General features: G+C 43.4%; 1 protein-coding gene across 1 annotated transcript in view; it reads left to right on the forward strand.

Moving 5' to 3' along the window:
• LOC138300878 (anoctamin-7-like) overlaps nucleotides 1–24,972 on the forward strand; it is a 221,631-nt gene that overhangs the window by 161,472 nt on the left and 35,187 nt on the right. The window contains exons 14-18 of the mRNA XM_069240731.1: nucleotides 386–488; nucleotides 1,724–1,835; nucleotides 2,631–2,685; nucleotides 4,731–4,828; nucleotides 15,248–15,384. Coding sequence (XP_069096832.1) covers nucleotides 386–488; nucleotides 1,724–1,835; nucleotides 2,631–2,685; nucleotides 4,731–4,828; nucleotides 15,248–15,384 — 505 coding nt within the window. The remainder of the gene's footprint in view (nucleotides 1–385; nucleotides 489–1,723; nucleotides 1,836–2,630; nucleotides 2,686–4,730; nucleotides 4,829–15,247; nucleotides 15,385–24,972) is intronic.

Genomic DNA, 24,972 nt, shown 5'->3' on the forward strand with positions numbered 1-24,972 from the left:
TCTTCTGACCGCGTAGCGGTATTCTGTTGGGGGTACTTTGGCGGGCGGCCTCCGCCGCCCGCCAAAGTTGGAATCACCCCCATTATGTTCAACAGGTAAGCCAATATTACATTTTCAGTTCAAGTGGTTTATCCACTAAATGCAATATTAAAATGTAATTGTACAAATACTATATAATAACTTTAGGAGACAGATACTCATTGTCATCTGGAAATCTAATCTATCCCCTCCAGCACTAGTCCCTCCAGGTTGAAAGTTCCATCCTTTGATCTCAAACATGATTCTTGTCTCTATGTGCTCGTATTGGTGTCTTCTGATTCTTAACAAGTGGTTTCTCCCATTACATCTTCGATTCATCCATTGATGGTCCTTCGTTCTTTTTCAGGCTGGAAACATTGCAAACATCAGTAGCACTGTGGTGAACCTGATCCTCATCCTGCTCATGAGCCAGGTCTACACCTCACTGGCGGATAAGCTCACCAAATGGGGTAATGCCCTTTTGGCCTAATCAGGACATATGTGGTCAGTAATCCTATCCTTGTCACACTCCACACAACCTGCAAGAATGGTTTGAACTGTGCTCATAATTAATTTCACACTTCTCCATTATTCTTCATACCTCAGGCTCCTTTGCGACTTGAAACTAAAGCTATATCTTCAAGGTGACTCAAGTGCGACTCAAGTGTGACACATGCAGTTTAATCTCTCTGTCATTCCCAAAGCCCTTGCCTAACGGCATCCTCCCATGCAGTTGTTTTTCCTAAGACATAAACTGGCTATCCGCCCGGGATTGTTGGTTCTGTTTACCACCAATGCCTCCTATTTGATTGGATGCTTGTCTATGTCACTGGTACATACATTGTCTTTGCCCTTTAGAGATCTCCTCTTTCAAAACAATTCAGTGTTTTCATGCTTAAAAAAGAGGTGGTCATTGGATTTGCTGAATTCAGGTTTTTCACTTCAGCTTTTGATTTCCTTCCTTATGCATTACTGCATGTGGAGATGTGCTACATGTTAGACTACAGACATCAATTCCTTCTAGTACACTTACATATGCCCTGGCTTATCCCTTTAAAATGGATTCAGGAATTTCATATCAAGCTGTATTTTTTTCTAGCCCCCTGTCTTCTTATGGGCAGGGGCCTTCCACTACCCCTTAGAGATCGGTAGTCTTTGAATGCACGATCGCTCATGATAATCCCTTTCTCTTGGCGCTTCCTTGTCCCCCGAAGGTGAACTGTGTGATGTGGCCTCAGAATGGGTGCCTGAACATAGTCCTATTTGCAATTTTTCCCTGTAAAATCTCACTCCCTGCCCTCTAGATGTACGATGTGGTGTGCAGTGGGACAAGATCCACAATTTGTATTTTGCTTCGCCCACTCACTTGCACTTCACTCCCAATACACCTCTTCCTATTCATTCGAACAGGGCCCATGCACTCCTTCTGATGCCCCCTTTCCATTCTATGCCTCCGTCTTCAACTCCATCATCAATTGTAGTATTCCACTGGGACCTTCATTATTGTTACCTCTTTGTATTTATATGCCATGTTAAGTGCTTCATCCCCTTTCAGTCATACAAAATTCCTTAGGATTGGGTCAATGATCTCCTTGCTGCCTACCCTCTCCTCTGTATGTCCCTCTACCTTCTGTGGAGTGACCGTGAAGTGGTGAATTGTGCAAATAACCTTGCTGTTTACATTCTTCTCTCTATCTCCACATAGAGATGCACAGGACACAGACTCTCCATGAAGATGCCTTCACCTTTAAAGTCTTCATCTTTCAGTTTGTGAATTTCTACTCCTCACCTTTCTATGTCGCCTTCTTCAAAGGCAGGTGCGGGAAGACCATTAATTCTGGGAATGGGGGTGGAGGGAGTTTGCTATAGAGATATGGGTGCAAGTGGCAATAAAGGGAGAACATTGGGAAGTGCATCCAGCCATGATCCACTCTCACGAAGGGCCAAGCAAGAGAAAGTGAGTAAAGGGAGTGAAGTCATCATTGGTTCTGCTTACCAAACTTTTGGTTTTGGAGCGAGGAGGAGACTGGGGTCAGCAATCACCCCCAATGAACTGTATATGGAGTGTTGATAGGATTGGGAGGCCTGCAGTAGTTTCCCTTAATTAGGGCCGGCAAGAGGGGGAGGCACAGGAGTTGGTCCCTTATGGTCGCTTCTATTCAGGGTTGGCAGAAGAAGCGAAAAAAAGCAGCTTGGGGCTGTTGTGGCCTACTACACTAGGGAACAACTAAGTTAACCGAACTGGGAAGACATCACTTTCCAAACCGAGGCCATTGACTGCATCATGCTGCAGGGCACGACTGCTTGTACAGCTGAAATAGATATTTTGCAGTCCACTCATCTTTTTCAGAACTTTTAAGGTATAAGAACTCTCTCTTAAATGGATATACACTGATTTGTGTTTTCCTTTTACTGTCACTCTTGAATTAAAAACTATTAGGCCTGACCTATCATGTATATTGAGTAATACTAAGTTAGTATCACTACCTCTTTTTCTTTCCTTCTCCAGGGACTTTGTGGTGAATACTAATGTTGTCTATGATGAATTAAAAATGTAATTTTCGTGTTTGCAATTGAGTGATTTCTTTATCCTCTCATTCTTCCACCCTCAGGTTTGTGGGTTACCCAGGCCATTACGGCAAACTGTTTGGCATGAGGAATGAGGATGTGAGTACGTACATTGCTGGAGACCAGACAGTATGATGTGGGGTGTTCTGCATGTTAATGCATTGCTACTTGTGGATGTAGATGGGCCATTACAAGTTTATATTGGAGAGCAATGACGAACAGGATTTAGCTGCACTGTCCGAACTGCGTACGGATTTCAGTACTGGTATTGCAGGCAGTGCTATAGGTCAGGATTGTTCTTCCTTGGCAGAGCTGTGTACTGGAATTCATTACTGAAATAGTAGGGAATGGGCCTCTCGTGTCTCTACCCTGTATTAGCAGGTTGGGACTAAAATGGATTAGCAGATATTTGTGTAAGAACCATGATCTTAAAGCAAATTAGTTCTGTAATATGGATATAGTTTATTTTGGGAATATTGAAATATCGAGCTGTGGATATATCATGACCGTAATACTGACTCCAAGATATTGTCAAGATAAGTGTAGATTTATGAAGTGATGATATTTTGGGAGTCAACCTTATGGTCATGATGTTACTGCAGGTAGATATTTCGAACATAATACTGAGACACAACACCAAACAGCTCATTTAGGTAGTTGTCCTTTAACTCTTTTCTCTCTTAAAAAATTGCATTTTCCTTTTAACGTAAGAGAAATAGCAGGAAACCAGAATTAATTATCCAACTGGTTTAACATCAATGTAAATCACAGTTAGGACAAATAAAATACAGAGACGAACTGAATGCTCAGTGGAAAGTGTGCAGTGGGCATAAGGGCCCCTTCTCACCCATTGGCATATGTAGTTTTGAGTTCTACATCGCTGACAGACTCAGAGAAGGATGGCCCTCATGAGACCAGATATTGCTCATCAACACTGCTCCTCTGTGGGCCAGAGGGAGTGAGGCGGGGAGAACAACGGGTTTATTGGGGCTGAACACAGAGCTCATACACATAACTTGTGTTGATGGCAGAGTGCATCCAGGGAGATGGTCACACCCCTTTGAAAGTAGAGAAAATCGATAATCATCTTTTACTGGGTAACCATATATACCCACAGCCAATTGATCAGTTGAGGTCATCTTTAAATCCAGAAATTGTTCGACATACTCCATCTTTAAAGACATGAGGGATGCAGATCAGGATAGAAAATCTATAAGGAAAGACAATATACTATTTTTCTCTGTGAATTGGTGCTGCAGGTCGGGCTGCGTTGGTGAATATCGATATAACAGACATTGAAGAATTACAGTCCTCTGCTTTTGATGGCAAACAAATATCTTATATTCAATGTAGAATTCTTCTGAAATTAAATATTTTGCAATGTATTTTTTTGTGGAAAATAACTTGTCGTAAACTTGTATTTTGGGGTTTTTCTGAACTGAGTATCCTGCTCCTTTTCCGAATGCTCGATTTGCAGGTCTTAGTATATATTTATTTAGGTAAATTGTAGAAACCGTGCACATCTTTAAAATCCATTGTCCTTCTGTGGTAGGATGAAAGATGATAGTTGCAGCTGTGCCCTGGCCAGCAGCTCCAAAATTACACCAATAACCGCAATTAAACATCTAAGTGTGCAGGCCAGGGGCAGGTCTTCACAAGTACTCTCCCTTGAGTGTGGTACACTCCCAAAGTGTAACAGCACACAACCGGGAACCCGCGTTCACTTCTTGAATTCATAGTGTATTGTTCCCAGAATATATTCGGAGGGTAGTACGTAGCCACTCATAATCACCATTACACTTTTATGTCTTCGAATATTTAGGAGGAGGTATGGCTTAGAATTCAAATTAATACTTGCCAGTATTTGTGGAGAGGGTGGGGAGGAAACGCTCACCATAACAATATTGGAAAAGCAGATTTAGACCTTTATTTGGCGACTTGTCTTTGCTGCTTTGTTCTTTTCTCTCTCCCTCACACATACATACTGTCAGACTCCTTCCCCCTTATGTCCCTTTTGCATCTTCACAAGTCTTTCTTTGTTAACCCTGTAGCTAGTTGTGCTTCTTCATAGCACACTGTGAGATGTGTTGTGCAGATGTTTATATTCGCCCATTGAACCCCGCTCTTTCTTCTTTATTCCTCAGTGTGGACCTGGAGGCTGCCTGATAGAACTGGCCCAGCAGCTCTTCATCATCATGGTGGGAAAGCAGATCGTCAGTAACATCCAGGAATTTGTTATCCCGTAAGTCAGCAGCTCTCCCAGTGGGAGGATCTGGGACCAGCCAATGCTGGGAAAAAATCAATTTGACCAGTTACAAATATTTTCTGCTGGATGTAGTTCATGGGACGTCGTATTTAGACATAGCAAATACTATGAAAACACTTCCAGGTGGTTGCTTTAGCCACTTAAAATTGGTTATTGGTTTTCTTTTAACTAGCTGAACTTCCATTCGGCATTGTCTTTTGTCCTTAACACTTACATTCCAATATCCCCGCAGCACTCTTTTTTTATTCTACCCCTACACTATAATAATAAATGGTAAAAAGTAACTAACTAACTAAATAAATACATAAATAAAAACTACAAAACCACAAAGGGCACTACTGGATTCAGCAGATACTATTTAAAAAAGGTCAGCAGGAAATTCCACCAGAGGATATGAGCTGGAGAAAAACGGAAAAATGGCCGCAGACTACACAATTAAATTATGTTCACAAATAAACTTTCACCAAAAGTGACTAGAAGCCTTTCACACAAGCTGCACTTTTCCATTTACATCGCGTTCTCAAGGAAGAACCTTACCGGGTTTAGTTTCCATTTTGAAATGTTGTTGCACATCATCCTTTTAATCGCAATGTCTGTTTAGGTTTTATAAAAAAAACAGCGCAACTGTGTTGGGAGGAGTCAGGCAAATCTTGCTGAAACACATTGGGAGGAGGTTTAAATCTGGTGCCTTCACTAAACAAGATTCTGACAAATGTCAAGAATATACTTTTGGTATATCTCTTTTTTTTTATGCAGTGTGTCTCCACAGAGATTGCTTTTATACCACCTCAACCCCTCCATACCAGCCCAGGTGAAACTGTGACAGATGGAAAGAGCACTTTTATAATTACCCACCAGTGACTAGTCATAACTGCACTCTGTGGAAAGAGATCACGACTTTCAGCGCCTGTTCCAAATGTGGGACTGCTGAAGATGAGTTTGAGCAAACAAACACAAATGATGGACAGAATCCAGAACCAATCAAACATCCACCCCAGTTACAGATCTGGGTTTAATCCATCAATTCTTTTGCTCACCACGCCACCCCAATTTGGACCCAGCCATAAGCAAATCATTCTTGACCCTGTTCCCCATGGGATCAGTCCAGCCAGAACTGCTAGGCCAGGTCCTCCCTGGACTGAAAACAAGCATCCTGGGACAGGATTCAGAGTACCACCCTTCATCGGCCAGGCTAGCTTGAATCCAGTGGCATAGTGAGCCCGGGACCCACATCTGGGCATTCCCACCGCACTTAGGGCAACAAAAGCAACCAAACACAAATGATGGATGGAATGCGGAACCCATCAAACAATCACCCCGAGTCACAGATCTGGGTTTAATTCATCAGTTCTTTGGCTCAACACGCCACCCCAGTTTGGACTCAGCCATATGCAAATCAATCTTGACCCTCTTCTCCATGGGAACAGTCCACCCCGAACTGTCAGGCTGGGTCCTCCCTCGACCGGAAACAAGGATCCTGGGACCGGTTTCAGGGTATGACGGTTGACGATGAGTTTGGGGTATCCTTTGCTGAGCTATATTTTTTCTACTCTCCAACTTCTCCAGTGTAATATTTAGTCACACATTTTATTTCCAACGCCAGGAAGCCCATGGATTCTTAGCAGAGTATGTCCCCAGTTTGCAATCCTTGACAATTTTTCATGCATATTTTAGAAAATCTATTGATGAGCAGATTCACAACTCAATAATTATGCCAACTTTCGGTCCAGGAAAGACTTGACTTTGTGGTGACTTCCCATTTCAATAGACGTGTCACAGAAAAATATTTCAGCACACTAACAGGTGAAAAAAGCCCTGATTTAAAATGTGAATGGCCAAGTGATTGTAAAGGTCAAAGCATGGTGTTTGTATGTTGCTATATAGAGGACAGTAAAATCGACTAACTAAAATATTGCACCCATAATATCGCCTACCACTAAATTGTCAAAGTCATACAGTTTTACTGGTTCTCCCTGTCAGATAGAAAGGACAGGCTGTGAACCTCGCAGTGCCCATGATTTACCTGGCAATTATGTGTATTGGGGTTTCAGTCATTACTTCCAGAGACTGCCAGGATTAAATTTATTAGTTAGTGAATTATAGAGCCTGTTTTCTGAAAATAAGATGAACATACTCAAGAAATCCACACTATATATTTATAGCTTTATTAAACATCAAAATCCAGTTCTAGTGCAGATGATAAGAATCAGCGTTATGCAGACACAAAAATACTGGTGAAATGCAAACATGTAAATATAAATTAATAATCAGAAGATCAAATTAATGATAGAATCAGTTTTTCAATAGTGTCATGGAATCTCTTCTTCCCCAGCTAAAGTGTACGTTAGCCCCAAAAGTGCCAGTGAAATTAGTTTCCCAAGGCCCTTTTCCACACACACCTTTCACTTATAGCTTAAATGATGTTTTTAGACTGTAGCCATACTTCCAGAAGCATGGCCAAGATCTGTTGTTGCTTTGTCATAGTGATCCCACAAAGGAGGCGAATATCAACAGCCCACGCCAGTGTCACGTTCAAGCAGGCTTTTCTCATTTTTAGTGGTCCCCTGAAAATGACGAAGTTTCTCTCTACACTAAAATGCTTGCACAAATTCATTATATGCAGGTTTTCAACATTATTATGAGAAAACAGCCCTTGTTATCTGTAAAGTGTGAACAGGGAATGTGAATTGCCTGAATATACTATGCTTTAAATCACACTATTGCATTCATAACATATAAACTATTGATGCACTATCAATATATAACAAAGCCTCACATTATAGAATGAATATACGCAATGAAATAATTAACACAACTTTGAAAATGCTAATTTGCAAATGACTAATTAAATAGTTGAATCATTTTATGAGTATAAAATTACTATCCTTAACTCCACACCTGTTTACATAGACTTACCTGGTAAGGTTGATGTGGTGGATTAAATATTTTGTGTTATATCACAATGTAGATTTTACTAGTCATTTATGACGGAAAGACTTAATTTTATTAAAGACACGGAGGCGAATATTATGCATTCTTTTCTTGCTTTATTTTTAAACAGAAGCAGTCAAGAACTACAACTCCCAAAAGACTAGCAACAGGCTAGCCAATGGGAGTGAAAAAGAGTCAAACGTAGGACCAATAAGGGGACACCACGAACCATAGAGTCTACCTTTGACTGCAAGCAGCCCTCTTTTCTTGAGTGACCAGATTAAGCAGAGTCATAGAACTAAGGGTAAATAAGTCCTATAATTGCCAAGGCGAGAGATACAGAGAAGTCCTGAACACGGGCAACCAGCCAGGAAAATGATGGTGTAGGATGGAGGTCCTGAAGAGCCTGGAGAGATGAATCCTGAAGTCCTGCTCTGACAAGAGTGGAAGTGGAGTAACTGGAATTATCCAGATGACGGAGGTAATGCAGGAGTCGCTGGGAGGGAAAGAAAAAACACGTGTTAAGAAAACAGCAGCAGGATAATATTCACCTCTGTGTTTTTAATAAAATTAAGACTTTCCGTCATAAATTACTAGGAAAATCTAAATTTTGTGTCAAGACCAGAGGCTCTATTATGCAAGTTTAAAGCATGTCAATAACTAAAGAAGTTGCAGTTCTAACAGGTTTACAGTAAAAAGTCCTAAAAACAGTATCGTTAGACCAGTCGGCCGACCTGAGAATGTCCTCCAAACTGGAACCCAGAGAGAAACCCTTAGAAGCCATTGCTCCCCTGGCAGAATGGGCCCCGAATATGGAAATATCAATACCTGCTAAGGACATAACCCATTTAACCCAACGGGCCAAAGTGGCTGAAGAAACTGGTTTGTGGGGCTTACGAAAAGAGATTAACAGTTGATTAGAAGAGGACATTCTCAGATTACAGGTTCTTTTTTCATACTCCTTTAAACAAGACCCACACAGAGTTTTGGTTTGTCAGGGAAAAAGGGATAGAAAACAGAATGTAGATTGGTTTTGGTGCCTTTGGAAATATGAAATAGGACACCTGTAGGCATGAACTGACGGGAAGAAACGTCTAGAGACTTAACATCGGAAACACGTTTAATGGAAATCAAGCACAACAACATTGTGAGTTTGGCAGAAAGCATTTTTAGAGAAAGGCCTGAATTGTCCGACCAATTAAGGAACAAATTCAACACTAGAGAAACATCCCAAATATGGGAATACCTGGAGGACGGAGGTTTGGACAACTTGACTCCCTTCAAGAGTGGACAGATTAAAGGATGTTCCCCAATTGGCCTTCCATCTAAATAACAGTGGTGCATAGAAATGGCAGATCTATAGAGGTTTATGGTTCGATAAGACTTACCTGCACTAGCTTGTGCGGCTAAAAAGTTAATAATTACATTTAGATCCGCTGATGGGCTCGCCTTGTGCCAGGCGCCCAGTCATTACTAATGAGTTCTGAAGCCTCTGCCAAAATTGGGAAGACTTGTTGGGGCAACCGGAGATCTTCCAAGCTGAAAGGGTTAATGAATCGCTGAGGATTTGATTGTGGGGAGATCCGGATGGGTCCAGAAAGAGAGAAGGGAACACTGGAAGGAGAATGGGAAAGTCTATTGTTAGTTTGAGGAGGGGAGGAAACCAGACCTGAGACTGCCAGAAGGGGGCTACAAGGACCAGAGATGTCTTTTGACGCCAGACCTGGGCAAGCACCCTGTTGATTAGGATTAAAGGAGAAAAAGCGTAATTGAGCAACCGAGACCAGTCTTGGAGGAAAGTGTCTGTAGCGATGGCCAGAGGATCGGGGCACCAGCTGAAGAAAAGTGGAAGTTGCGAATTGAGCCGAGACGCAAAGAGATTGATGCGAAAGGGGCCCCATTTGTTCACGAGCTGTTAGAAAACTGACGGATGCAGCTTCCAATCACTGGTATCCTTGAGATGATGGGAGTGCCAATCTGCTGTGGAATTCAAAGAGCCTGGGAGGTATTCAGCCTGAAGGGAGAATTTGTGGGACAGACAAAATTCCCAAAGGCTCTTGGCTAGGAGGGCAAGGGGTCTGGATCTGGTGCCCCCAAGATGGTTGATGTACCGCACTGCCGATATGTTGTCCATGCGGAGAAGGATGGAGCACTGGGCTCTGTTTTTGTAAAACTTTTGATCGCAAAGGAGCCTGCAAGAAGCTCTAAACAGTTTATATGCAATTTTGACTCCTCTATGGACCATATACCGCCAGTCGATATCGAACCACAGCGGGCGCCCCAGCGCCTGAAACTTGCATCTGATTCTAACACAAGATCGGGCACAGAGGGGAAGATGGATCTACCGTTCCAGGCATCTAAATGGTATATCCACCACTGAATTTCCATCCGAGATTCGTCGTCTAGCGACACGAGGTCGAAAAGGCCAAACCTCTGCGAAGATGAAGAATTTTCAGTCGTTGTAGAGTGCAGTAATAGAGCGGACCAGGGAAAATGACCTGAATTGAAGAGGAGAGAAGACCTACCACCCTTGAGAGGGACCTGAGAGAAATATGGTATTTTTGAAACGTGAGAGAAAGTTCTCTTTTGATTGCAGAGACCTTGGCAGGAGGAAGGAGAGAGTGGCCGAGACAGAGTCTATTTGAAACCCAAGGAATTCTATTTGTTGGGAAGGTACGACCATAGATTTTTCTTGGTTTAGAAGGAAGCCTAGGTCGGTGAAGAGCAAAATTGCTGTTTGGAGATGAGAAAGAAGGGAAGACGCATTCTGGTGCATAATAAGAATGTTGTCGAGGTAAATTATAAGTCTGATACCTAGGGACCTGAGATACGCTACGACGGGTTTAACAGTTTCGTGAAACATCAGGGTGCCGAAGAAAGACCAAAAGGAAGGGAGGAAAACTGATACGTTTTTGACCTCCATTTGAACTGCAAGAATTTCCTTTGAGCAGGATGGATAGGAATGGTGAGGTAAGCGTCCTGAAGATCTAATCTGACCAGCCAGTTGTATTGAAGAAGAATATCCCTGAGATGGAGAATAGTTTCCATCTTGAAATGCCGGTACACCACAAATTGATTGAAAGATTTGAGATTGATTACCGGTCTGAGTTTTTTGTTCTTCTTGTGAACGAGAAACAGAGGGGGGGGGGAGATGGGACTGAAAAGGAAGGGAGAAGAGCTTGATGTAATAACTGTGCACAGTGCTTAGAACCCACGGGTCTGATGAAATTGACCTCCATTTTGGAAGGAAATAACGTAACCGGCCACCCACGGGAAGGCCAGAAAATTGGCTTACCTTGTGAATTGCCGGATCTGGCGTAACATTGTCCACGGTTGCGGAAGCCTCTTGACCGTTGCGGATAAAACTGCGGCTTAAACTCCTGCGCGTAGGAATTGAAGAAGTTGGAGGAGCCTCTTGTGCCCTGGTTTCGGTACGCCCGGCCGTTAAAGCGGCTTCTGCCTCTACAAGCCTGTGCAAAAACACGCTGGTTAAAAACCTTTTTTAAAGATTGTTGGGCCTTGTCTAATGATGAAAAAGTGGATACATAACGGCTGAGGTCTTTAATAAAAGTGTCTCCAAATAGTTTGCCGTCGGCCTGGATGCCAGGATCCAAAGTGGCTAGATTAGCCATCTTAGGATCCATTTTCAACAGTAGACCCTTCTGTCTCTCATGAATAATTGCTGAGTTGGCGTTGCCTATAGGCAGAAGGCTCTTTGAGTCCAAAGTGAGAGATCTGATGGATCAATTGGAGTATCCTCCAGTCTAGCTGCTTCCGCTAAATCAAAAATGCGAGCCAGGGGCCCCACCACATCCAGAAGTTTGTCCTGGCAAGTCGTCCAGGCTTTATCGACCCCCCTTGCGGGATCCTTGCCAAATTTTGTAAAAAAGGTAATGAGGGACTGATTGATAGTAGGAGTGGCGGTTATATTAGATTCCAAGGAAGGCCTAGGGCATTCTGATCTCAGTTTTGCACATGTCTGTTTGTCCAGAGAGAGACGCAGCCGGGATGAAATGTAATCTCCTATGTGGACAGAAGGAAGCCACTTGGTAGAGTTAGGATGGTGTATCAGAGAGGGGTCAAACATAGGAATGCCCTCTGAATCAACTATGTTGGGCAAAGAATCACTCAGAGAGAGTTTAGGGTGTTTTGAGGGAGGCGAGGATGGAGGAAATATGTCATCAGGATTATCAGAATGAGACAAATCGTCCATATCCTCATCATCGGTGTCCAAAATTTTGGAAACAATCATCTTTTTTGGCGCGTCAATATGTTTTGATTTAAATTTGCATTTTAAATGAGAAGAAGAAAGCTTCTTTGTAATGTTCCCCTCCTTCACAGGAGGTCTGGGGGGAATCAAGTCCTCAGTCTGTTGTGAGGCAACCTCACTGTCCAATTGAGCGCCTTTAGCAGGTTTAACCGTAGCCTGCTTACGTTTTCTGCCTTCCCCCGCAGAATGGGCCAGAGAATTGGACACCATGGACTTTACTATATGTTTTTAGACATTTTTTCCATGGATGCCTGCAAAGCATGTTTCACTGATGACTGGATAAACATATTTAAATCCTGTTTGAAAACTTCCTCATCCTCGTTGATATCAGGCTTGACTGGGGACCTATCAGAATCCATAGGAAAAATAAGCAATTATTAATGTCAATAAGCGTGTAATAAAATACAAAAAAATGCAGAGAAAAAAGTTCTAAACCGGCAACAAAATCCTGGCTTGGAAAGGGTTAAAAAGAGATGAACCACAGGTTCTTCGGCGATAAGCCCTCCCCGAGGGCGGAGCAGAAGCAGGAAGCTGAGTTGGAAATAAGCCGCGCCCTCAATTTTGTGCTCGGACCTCAGTGGAAACAACGCAGTGAACCGAGAAGCTGTAGAGGAGCAGGCAATGAGGAGCGTCACCTGCAGCGAAGGAAAAGGACCTCCTGCGAAGTCAGACGCGCGAATAAAAGCGGCACGCTGACAGGAAAAACCCGTCGGGAAACGGTAATCGAACGCGCAGTGGTTACAAAAGGGGGAGCGCGCAAGAGGCGACCGGGGGGGGGCAAGGAAATACAGAAGTGAAACAGAAAAACAGAACAGTATTGCTGCAAATCAATAAAATAACAATGTTTAAAAGCACCAAAGTAACGTACGAATATTATCATAAACACACTAGAGGAGAAACCATGAAAGAGTACTTATCTTGACTGCGAGCAGCAAGAAGAGGGGGCTGCTTGCAGTCAAGGGTAGACTCTATGGTTTGTGGTGTCCCCTTATTGGTCCTACGTTTGACTCTTTTTTACTCCCATTGGCTAGCCTGTTGCTAGTCTTTTTGGGAGTTGTAGTTCTTGACTGCTGCTGTTTAAAAATAAAGCAAGAAAAGAATGCCTAATAGAGCCTCCGGTCTTGACATAAAATTGATATACTGTTAGAGCAATGCTCAAATAATGTTTACATGGGTCAGATAGATAAGGGAAAGAAACAATTGGATATGTGCACACGTTACTGTTGTGGCAGAAAAGGATATCAATCACATTATAAGAACTTCCTAGCTTTTAAACAAACAACTGGGGAAGTTCTAAGCAGAAGGAAAACAAGTGCTAAAGAGTGAGATGCATGGTCGAGGGTGACATAAGGAACACTGGAAAGAATGACATGCTTGGTGCCATTAAAATAACCTGTGGCTGCAGCAGTCCTTTGGGACTGATAGGTAAATGGTTCTTGCCTGTATGCCCCTTATGTCATCTTGGATGTTAGCACAAAACGTGTGCATCAGATCTGTACATTTTCTTGAGTCTCTGACACTGACTTTCGCAGCAAAAAAATAAATCATGCCCAACTTTCAGGTTAGACCAACTGAAGAGTTAAAAAATATATTAGATGCCAAAAGTGATGAACACGCTCTGACTATAATAAAGAAGACTGTATGAGTTTGGGAAAAAGTGAATCTCATCAAGCATTCAAAAGAGTGAGTTTCAAATTGAACAACTTTACACTGAGATGCAATTTAGATCTGTCATTGGAGGGTTTCGTTTATCAGCTGCTCATAGGGTATTGCGTAACATCAGTATTATATCTGGAATAGAATAACCTTTTGCAATGATTTAAACGAATAATTAAAGTTTCTTTTTACCTGGCTCTAGAAGGTGATAGGTACTTCAAGAAAAACTGATGGAGACGCTGCAGACACACCATACACAATATCATTTAAATCACTGGTCATGTTGCTTTTGTCCAACCACACTTTATTGCAAAATGGGTAGTTAAGGATATTAACTGGAAAAAAGATATATTTAGAAGCCAGGACATATATAATCCGATTATGACTAAAACAGGTACTGAAGAACCAGAGCTGTGGATTGGTTATCATCAGTGAGGGTGGAACAGGGGCGTTTGGAACCATTGAAGCCCCTAGGAGGGCAAATCGATTCTCTAGGTTTCATAGAAGATTTCAAGATTTTCGCAGTAAATAGTGTGCTGCAATTTGAGTTGTTAATAGAAGAGGAGTGTTCTCTTGGCAATTGTGTTTGTATTTTGGGGAGCAGCGTGTTTGGCAATCCCAAATTAGGCAATATACAATATTGGCAACCTTCTGCCTTTGAACTCTCGTTTAATCTTAGTAACAAGAGTTTCACTGATAACTCTGTAGATGTCATTGGTACTAATTTAATTTTACACTTAGGAATTTTGTTATTTACATATTTTAATTGTTTAATATATTATGAGTTTCCATTATTCAAATGACTAGAATGTTCTCTCATTTTGTAACTGCTGGTCAGAATCACAGTATGGATTTTCAAAACAGGACTGTACGATTCTTCTTAGAAACAAAATCTACAATTGTGTTCTATACTAGTTTATTTATTTAGTGCAGACCAGCGCTCTACACAGGTGTTATTTATATGAGATAGGGAAATATGCAAAATAGAATGCACAAAATACAAGTTACCTATGATACAAAATATGCACAATATACAAAATAAACAGAATATACAACGGAGCTGCAATTTAACCGTTGTCAGTATGTACAATATGTAGTCAGAACGTACAAGAAAACAAAATTATAAAATGTACTGAGGTAACGTAAAAACGGAGACTCTTTATTAACCTGTTAATAAATGTACTTCCATTGTGCCTTCTTGCGAAAGAAATACCTCACCTTAACTAAAGTAGTAAAGTTTTGCTGAAAAAAGTCTAAAAATTCGAATCTCTGTGCATTTTCATAATAATTTGAAGATGTGTGATTTGTGCAACTTTTCTTTATTCAGAAGCTTCTTCCTCACGTTCGGAAATTTGGAGGAGGAGAGGGTCTAATAATTTGTACAACTCGTCTGCTAAATATATTAACACACGAGTCATAATTTTACAATCATTTGGCTCTAAACATGCACAAGGTTTATTTTACCCTGAAAATAGGCATTTTCATCCACACAATAATTCTCTTACACTGTCGCCACATCTCTCTCCTACTCTGAACAGGAAGCTGAAAGCCTGGAGGCAGAAGAGAAAACTGGCCAAAGTGAGGGGTACACAAATCTCTCAGGAGCCAAAGCGATGGGAGGAAGACTACGAGCTGATCGAGTGTGAAGGACTCTTCGAGGAGTACTTGGAGATGGGTGAGATAAGATGATATTTCAAACCACGGAACGTTGTTTCATGGTCGACCTATGTGATGCAGTGGTTACATGATGTTGCAGGTTCACTTTTTCTAACCTCTGCCCTCTGTTGGAGAGCAGCTGGAAATGTGGGCGCTGGCTGTTGCAGTGGTCTGGGAGCGCTGGTTGTTTAGAAGCTGTCGCGGAAGAGACAGCGGCACTGAGAGGGCAATTGTAGGAAATGTTGAGCACTGAGAAAAACTGTGGCCATTTGGATTCGGTTGTGGTTAATGTTGTGGCCATGGTGCAGTTAGACGTTGGTGCCGTGAACCATGATTAATGTAGACTCTGGAGCTTTTGATGCTGGAAGCTTTGAGTTCTGTTTACTCTGGAGCCGCCGCCATTACAGGCACCACACCTTGAATGCTATGCTGGCTGGAGCTTTAGCTGCAGCAGTATGTAGCTGCATTGTGTCCTGCTTGTGGTGGATGCTGCCGGAAGAAGTTAGCTCGCACACTATGGGTATTGGCTTGTGTTGTGTGTAACTCGATTTACCTGTCCTGGCGTTTTAGCCAACATCACTATGCATTCAAGGACTTTTAGTTTTTTAACATTATTCATATCCTCTCAAATGTTTGCATTTTGGACAACTTTTTATATGCAGGTCAAGTAGATACACTACTAATTGACATTGTTAGGTAGACTGCAAAGTTTCCTGCAAGAAGGCGATTGCTCAACGTTGGCCAGATCAATGGTAGGTCAAAGCTAGATTATTGTAATGAATGCCTTGCATTTTGAGGTGACTCTTTTGGATTCAGAACACACATTATGGGTATGGTGCCTGGTCCACTCAGCGCTGATGCATACATTTCAGTCAGTGCTTTGGGCACAGAGAGAGTCGGTGCACTGTATCACAACCAACGTACTGTTCCCAGTGCCTACAATGCCCTGGAACAGCGCACTAGTGAAAGACAGACCAGCTGTGTGAAGCTGCCGGTCCACCTTTTATTGTGCGGGCATGAAACGGTCTGCCTTTTAAGGCTTAGATGTCCATGGGCACAGGTGCACTGAGTGACTGCAAGCGCCTGATTAGGGATTCCTGGGGAGCTCCTGGGACCTACTTTACCATTTCAAGGGGCGCACTTGGGGAATGGGCACTCGCTGTGTGCCTCTTCTTTGTGGAGCACCTTTTGACGGTCTCTCTGCTACTGCTTCCGCATCTATAAAATGGGGTGGGTGCAAAATCAAATGATTACCTAATGTACATAGGAACGCCCCCTTCAGATCACACTGGCACACATTTATCACCTGCGTGATCTTTATTACACACGGGCCCGGTCTGTCTGCGGTCACGTCTGCAATACCGTAGTGCCCTGGGGAAACAAATTGGGTGTCCCCAGTGCCTGCTGGTCCCCAGGGCACTCGGTATAAGATGGCCACTGATCGCAAAATGATTTTCTGGAGGTTGCTGTTAGGGTCACAAAAACATCTGATGAAACTATTAAATAAAGAATAGTTTCTTCTTGAATTTCCCTGAAGGGGAGCAGAGATCGGGCGACACGGTCCTACTTGTTTTTCCAAAATGTAGGAGTTGAAAAGGAAATAACTGATTATGACAAACCTTGGAATCCACTCCTGATGAAATTAAGGATGAAAAATAACTTCCCTCTATAAAGTAATTGACAGTACTCCTGCTTATTCAACTTTGGCGAGTCTGAGAAAGCTACGTGTTTATGTAGAATGTAGAATGCCACCATCTTTTGAATATATTACCTTCTTCAACGGCCATAGCGCACTAAAAGCCAGAGTGCTGACGGCCCTTCCTCTTTGCTTCTGGTCAAGTACTCCTCCACCTACCTGCTCGGCCGAGGACTCTTGTAGAGACCTCATGTTATCACTTCCTGTAAAGTCCATAGTCTCAACAACTTATTCAAGAAACGGCCTCGGAAAACAAACTCTATTTCTTGCATGAAAGGCATTAGAATTTATGTCACACTACCACCTATTGGCCAAAATGAAATACTGCAGGAAGAATCCAAATTCTGCACTTAAACTGACTAAATAGATAGCATTGTATCTGTGCGCCTGAACTCCCATATTCCCAGCTCCCCTACTACTACGACCCTGGAAGCTAGAAGAACGTCAAAACCAATTTGAAAATATCTTATCAAATAACACATGAAACTCAAGAACCTAAACGCCTTCTCAATCAAACGGAAACGCTTAAGCAATATAAAAACAGCTGTATGATTTAGTACACCCGCTCCACCACATCATATGTCCTGAATCACTCAAGAGCACGCGCACTGTATAAAGTGACCACATCGCTTTCTAAACTTTTCTCCTGCTACTTCACCTACAATATATTTCCCTCATTCCTCTCTACCCTCTTCCTTTCAAATTCACATTACAAATGTTCATGCTAAACTTTTCTTCTACTTCTTCTGGAGGATATTTCTCCCTTCCTCCTCTCTGCCTTTCTTCCTCCCCTTCTCCTCCTTTCGCTGAACCTGCTATTGTACTTCTTTATACTTTACCTTCTGATCATTTTTACAACCTCAATGTGTGTTTTTCTTGTCATCCTATCTCTCCAGTCCCCAGTAGGGTTACCACCCTTATTTGCTGACCTCCACAGAAAAACACTGCAATTGGATAAGCCATTAAAAACTGGCCGAGGTGGCAAACTTATGGCCAGATTTAAGATGGCCTAGCGCCATTCCAATTCCACATTACTGTAATTTTTTTATGCTGAAATGGCGTTGGAAGGCCAAAACACGCCACGCTATATTTACAAAGTGTTGCAGTGCCTGCATTGCACTACTCTGTAACCCTTTGCGCCACATTATGCCTGCGCCAGGCATAATGTATGCAAGGGGGGCATTCCAACGCTAAGGTGGCCAAAAATATGGTGCAAAGAAATCTAAGAGATTTCTTTGTGTCATTTTCATTGCCATTTTTAACACTTGCTAAGAGCAGGCGTTAAAGGGAGGCTCTCATTGTTGGCATTAAAGGGAGGCTCTCATTGTTTTCAATGAGGAACTGGCTGCTTTGCTGGATAAGCGTCAACATTTTTTATGCTAATCCTGCAAAGCATCGGACTAACGTAAAAAATAATGCTGCTAGAACCCCTGACTACTGCCATGGTGTGCCGTATTTAAAATACATCGCGCACATGGTGGAGTTAGGGGGGTGCTAAAGGGGCACAAGAAAGTGGTGCTGCACTAGGTGGAGCGCCACTTTTCATAAATCTGCCCCTTAATCCTCAGCCTTAAACACCATATCAGACTTCACTACCGGCATCATCTACCATTCAGAGGAGTACACAACAACCTAATTCAAATTAAATGCACTGTTAACCCCTCCCTTATATCAGTAGCTATTGCCCTAAAATACATGCTTGTACATGGCAAATCACCCCAAGCTCTTACATGTGAAACAGTCCATCTCATTATCACACACGACCTAGACTTCCTATTCATCACGAAATTTGTCTCTCACCCTTATCTCTGCTTTCTTTTGACGGTCTTGACTAGCCAGGCTCCTATATCCTCCATAAACACGGACCACAAAAACTTGTGATGGCATCACTGTCATGCATGGAAACACCTGAAACTGATTTGCAACTGATACCCCCTCCTTTTCCTCCTTTGAACTTCTTTTCTTCAACTTTACACCAAAAAATAAGCAAACATTGTGCTTCCACAACTGTTATCACCCACCAGGACTTAACCACGACTTCATTGACCAATCTGATGAACTCATCACACTCAGTCAGCTCACTGAACAATGTACATATTCACAGGAGAACATCAAGAAAAAACACATTCACTGAAAACTTTGAACACCTGTGCAAACAGCACACCCTCACTCAAAGTATCACCACAGCAGCTCGCACGACGGTCTACATACTAAACCTCATTATAGCCATCACAACTTCATTACCCTGCAAGATCACCTTACTCCAGTCTGGTCAGATAACCATGCCATTACATTTTTGATTGTCAATCACCCTCTCATAAAATGTGTACTATCCAGGCCTGTTCAAATATGGTTAAGACCATTGAAAAATCGTCCTATGGAAACATTCTCCAACCAGCTCTCATCCACCAACCCTACCAGCCAGTCCACTGACAGCCTTACCAAAAACTTTATAGACTCAACCAAGGAAATTTGGGCCACTAATAAACGTCAGCCTCCCTGGTTTTCATATGAATTAAATGCAAGCAAGAGGCATACCAGTAAACGTGAGAAATACTGAAGACAATACAAAACCCCAGATGCCCTCTTCAGCATTAAAAACAAACGAAAGCACATAATATCCTTATCATCAAAACACAATCTAGCTACTACAAGCATTGCATCAATGAAACCATCAGTTCTCTTTTATACCATAAAACTGTGTACCAACTCTATCAACAAACATAAAACACCTTGGATTATCCACAAAATGTAACACTTTGCTAATTTGTTTTACTGAAAATTTTGACAGATTTTAAACTGAGATGAAACTGCTGCAAACTACTACAGTCCCTCCTGTTCCAAATAGATTAATCACTACTTGGTAGTCTTTATTTCTTCTAAACCTTGACTTACCCACTAAAATCATCTCCTCATTGGACCTCTCCACTGCTTTAAGGACCCTGTACCATTATCTTTAATTAAAACATTTGCTGCAGACTTTGCCACTCTTCTCGAAAGCTTCTGTGAAAGCACTAAAAGTTTGGTGAGCAGCCACTATGTTTCTTGCTGAACCGAAACAAAACTGAGTTCCTTGTGCTCCATTCAAGCAATTCCCGTAACCTAGTCCAAAAATGGCTTCATGTCCCTTAACCTACACGTAATCAGTCCATCTCTAGTTACATCGGTGCAATTCCTTGGTCTCGGCATCAGCTCCACCTTCAACCTAATGGAATATATCAATACGTTAACCAAATTAGCAACATACCAAATAAACCTTAAAAAAAATAATAACATTCTGTATTTCCCTCAGAAGATTTCAGGACTGTTGTTCAATCCCCCAATCTTTAACACATCAATAGAGGCTAAAATCTTCCTGCTGGACTACAGAAATCACCACCTACACCTTGTTATGTCTACGTCATTGGTGCATACCAGGTATGCGAGGGGTGGGCTCAAAGCGTGTGGTGTAACACGTGCGGGCCATCACCCCTGTTATAGGAGGGGCAGTTGGTTTTGACCGGGAGTTAAGCAAAGTTTAATAAAAGAGCCGAGGGCTGCGCGCGAAGGCAGACGGCGCGAGGCATGGAAGCAGACATCAGTGTCAGTGTGATTTTATTACAACGCGCGTTGCGCCCGTAACAATTATGCCGCGCGGTGATTCCTGATTCAGAGTATATCGGGAACGCAACAAATTGGCGACGAGCGGGAAAGAACAACGCGGTCGGTTGAGCGGTATTTGTCAGCGGCGTGCACCATCGACGCGCACTGAATAGGAAAAAGCGACTGCTCGGAGAAAACGTTTGACACGCACCTGGGGAGAAAAAGGGCTCTCGGCCGGAGCACAGAAGGTGAGCGGGCTCACACGCCGACACGCCAAGCCAACAGCTGACTCTGACTCAGAGGCAAGACATACAGGGACATCAAACGGAGTGGATCCTTTGGGGCGGTGATTTTCTTATCCAAAGCAGTGGCCCCGCCCCCCCCCCAACAAAAAAAAAGAGGCTTGGTCATAAAACACGAACTTTAGTCAAAAAAAAGAAAGAAAAAAAAAGAGAATAAAAGATTTACTTTCTCATTTTTTTCAAAGGAAGACTCACCTAAGTGGAAGAATCAATAAGATGGCCACATTCCCAACATTAGAACCTTTTGTCATGGAGGGGCCTCCGTCAGCACAAGCTGCCAAGTGGAAACTATGGGTGGAACGCCTAGAAAACTATTTTGCAGCCACCGCGTTACACCCAGAGAGACAAAGGCCGATGCTTCTTCACATGGGAGGAGTGATGCTGCACAAAATTAGCAAAACAGTGACGGAAGAAGGACCCCCATTCAATTACCAAACTTTAAAAAGAGCAATAACGGCATACTTTGAACCAATGGCGAATCCTGACTATGAGCGTTTTATTCTGAGACAAGCCAGACAACAACCAGAGGAGTCGGTGGACACCTACTACGCCAGATTAAGGGAACTGGCCAGCACATGAACATTACCAGATACCAATGATGAACTAAGGGCGCAATTTATTCAAGGATGTCATTCCACAAAACTCAGAGAGCACATTCTACAAATCCCAGGCATGACAATGGAGGATATGCTGACCATGGGCAGGTCGAAAGAACTATCCAGAGTAAGAGCGGCACACATGGAGTCGGTGCTTGCACAACACATTAAAACAGAACCGGTGAATGTCGTGGCCGCAGGAGTCGCAACAAGAAGAAAAGACAAGACAAAATCAACCGGAAGTCACCGATCCTGTTACATGTGCGGAGGACCGTTCCCACATCAAGGCAAATGCCCAGCTATGGGGAAACAATGCACAAATTGTCAAAAATTAAATCACTTCGCAAAGGTCTGTCGTTCAAATCACAGAGCAAGGGGAGACACGCAAAGGACAAGTCAAGGAGTAAAAACAATCCAACCCCCAGATCTTAGTCCAGACATGGATGATGACGATGAGCCAGAAGGGATAGTGTACATTATTCACGCTGCGGAACCAGGTAGTCAAATCCGGAAGAAAATTCCAAAATGCAAAGTGCAGGTGGCTGGACACCAAGTAACAGCCCTAATTGACACCGGGGCCTCAATCAACATAATAGCGCAATCAGCATTGAAACACATGCCAAATCCCCCGACTCTCCGCCACACGGCAGTACAGGTGTTCGCGTTCGGATCCACCCAACCGCTCCCAATGGCAGGAATGTTCAGGACAAGTATCACTCATGACGAGACAACTGTGCAAGCCAAAGTGTACGTCACCAAGATCGGGACAGGAATGTTACTCAGCTGTCGAACGGCTGAAGAACTGAAGTTGGTAGCGTTTGCATTCAGCATACACGCGGAAGAGTTGGAGAATCTGCAAGGAGAGTACGCTGAGTTGTTCCAAGGGATAGGCTGTCTCAAGGACCGTCAAATAAAGCTGCACATAGACCACTCCATAGAACCGGTGGCACTAAAACACAGGCGTATAGCTTTTCACCTCAGGCCGCAGGTGGAGGCTGAGCTGAAGAAACTGGAAGAGGCGGACATCATTGAAAAGGTGGAAGGGCCAACTCCATGGGTGTCGCCCATTGTCGTCACACGAAAACCAAAACAACCAGGCGAGGTACGCATATGTGTAGATATGCGCCTTCCCAATGTGGCCATTCGGAGGGAACGGCACCTAACTCCCACGGTTGATGACATCGTGACTGAAGTCAGCGGATCCAAATGGTTTTCAAAAATGGACCTGAGAGCAGGATATCATCAGCTCATGCTAGCCCCCGAGTCTAGAGCAATCACCACGTTCTCCACCCATGTGGGACTGAGGAGATACAAACGCCTAAGTTTTGGCATTGCCAGTGCAGCAGAGGTCTTCCAGGACACCATAAGAGGAGTGCTGGCCGGATTAGATGGAGTCATCAATGTGAGTGATGATATCTTAGTGCATGCGCCCACGGTGGAGGTCCACCTACAAAGGCTGAGAGCCGTATTCCAAAGATTACACACGAATGGACTCACATTACACCAGGAAAAATGTGAATTCCTGAGGCAGGATATCGCTTTCTTTGGGTACCATTTTTCAGAGAAAGGTGTCCAACCTGATCCAGAGAAGGTGGCGGACATTAAGTCCGCGACGGCCCCCACATCGGTCACAGGTGTTCGTAGTTTCCTGGGAATGGTAACTTACTGTGGCAGGTTCATTCAAAATCTGACTTCCCTCACCGCCCCACTGCGTGAATTGACAAAAGCCCACACCCCATGGGAATGGAATCGGACACACGAAAAGGCATTTCAGGACACGAAAAAGGCACTGTCTGCAGAGACAACCTTAGTGTTTTTTGACCCTACCAAGGCTACGGAACTGTCAGTAGATGCCAGCCCCGTAGGGCTCGGAGCCGTGCTATCACAAAGAGGAAAAGAAGGCGAGTGGGCACCCGTGGCATATGCCAGCAGAGCTTTGACACCCACGGAACAACGATATTCTCACATAGAGAAAGAGGCACTGGCGGTAAACTGGGCATGTCGACACTACCATCTGGACATCTACGGTCACCCTTTTGAAATATACACAGATCACAAGCCACTCATTCCACTGTTCAACAAGACGGGGTCGCAGCCTCCCCCGAGAATCGAGAAATGGGTTCTTCAACTACAGGGATATCAGTTTTCAGTCATATATCGCCCAGGTACTCATAATCCTGCTGACTATCTATCGCGACATGCCCGGCCAGTTACAGCAGGCGAAGAAGAGGAAATGGAGCATACCGAGGAGTATGTAAGACTGATAGTGGAGAGATCGCGGCCTTTGCCCATGTCCCTCAACGAAATACAAGAGGCCACAAAGGAGGATGAAGTATTACAAATGGCCATTTCATGTGTTAGTGATGGAAGGTGGCACCTGCTGAAACAAAACCTATCGCTGAGAACCACAGAGGCCACCAACACATTGAAAGCACTGTTTCGAGTCAGACATGAACTGGCAGTGTCGTCAGAACAGTGCCTTTTGCGAGGTCACCGTCTGGTCATCCCTGAACGGCTGAGACAAAGGACCGTTGACTTGGCCCATGTTGCTCATCAGGGCATCGTGAAAACCAAAGCGAAACTGAGGAGCAAAGTGTGGTTTCCGGACATGGATACACAGGTGGAGCAAACTATACAAAGGTGCCATGTTTGCCAACTGGTGGGGCCGACGGAGCCGCCACCCCCCATCATCACTGAGCCCATCCCGACCAATCCCTGGCAGAGAGCCAGTGCAGACCTAGGAAGTCTACCAGATGGACGACACATGCTAGTAGTAATTGATGATTTCTCAAAATACCCAGAGGTGGAGTTGCTGGAATCCACTGTCACTGAGAGGATCATACCCTGTTTGGAGAAAATAATGGCTACCCATGGGATAATACAAGAGCTGAGAACTGACAATGGTCCCCCGTTTTCAAGTCATGATTTTGCATCATATCTGGCATCACATGCAATCCAACACATAAAAATCACGCTGCGATGGCCCCAAGCCAATGGAGAGGCGGAGCGATTTATGAGGACTTTAAACAAAGTTTTGAGAATAGCGGTGGCAAAAGAAAGGAACCTGGACTGTGCCATTTTTGAATTCCTCAGAGAGTACCGTCTGACGCCACACAGCACGACGGGAGTGTCCCCGAGTTCAATATGTATCCAACGGGAAGTAAGAGATGTCATCCCTCATGTGGGAAGCACAACAGTAAAACAGAAACAAGTGGAAGCGAATTTGAAACGAAGACACATTCAAAATGAGCGAATGTCAAAAAGAAGGAGAGCTCGGATGAGGTATTTGCAGGTTGGCGATGTGGTCCTGGTTAAAAACAGACATTCGGGTGGAAAATTCCAAACACTGTTTGAACCAAAAGTATGGACAGTCACACGAGTAAAAGGAACATTGATAACAGCCATGAGAAAAAATGAAACAGTAACGAGAA

Source organism: Pleurodeles waltl, chromosome 6, assembly GCF_031143425.1.
Source record: "Pleurodeles waltl isolate 20211129_DDA chromosome 6, aPleWal1.hap1.20221129, whole genome shotgun sequence".
Lineage (NCBI taxonomy): Eukaryota > Metazoa > Chordata > Amphibia > Caudata > Salamandridae > Pleurodeles > Pleurodeles waltl.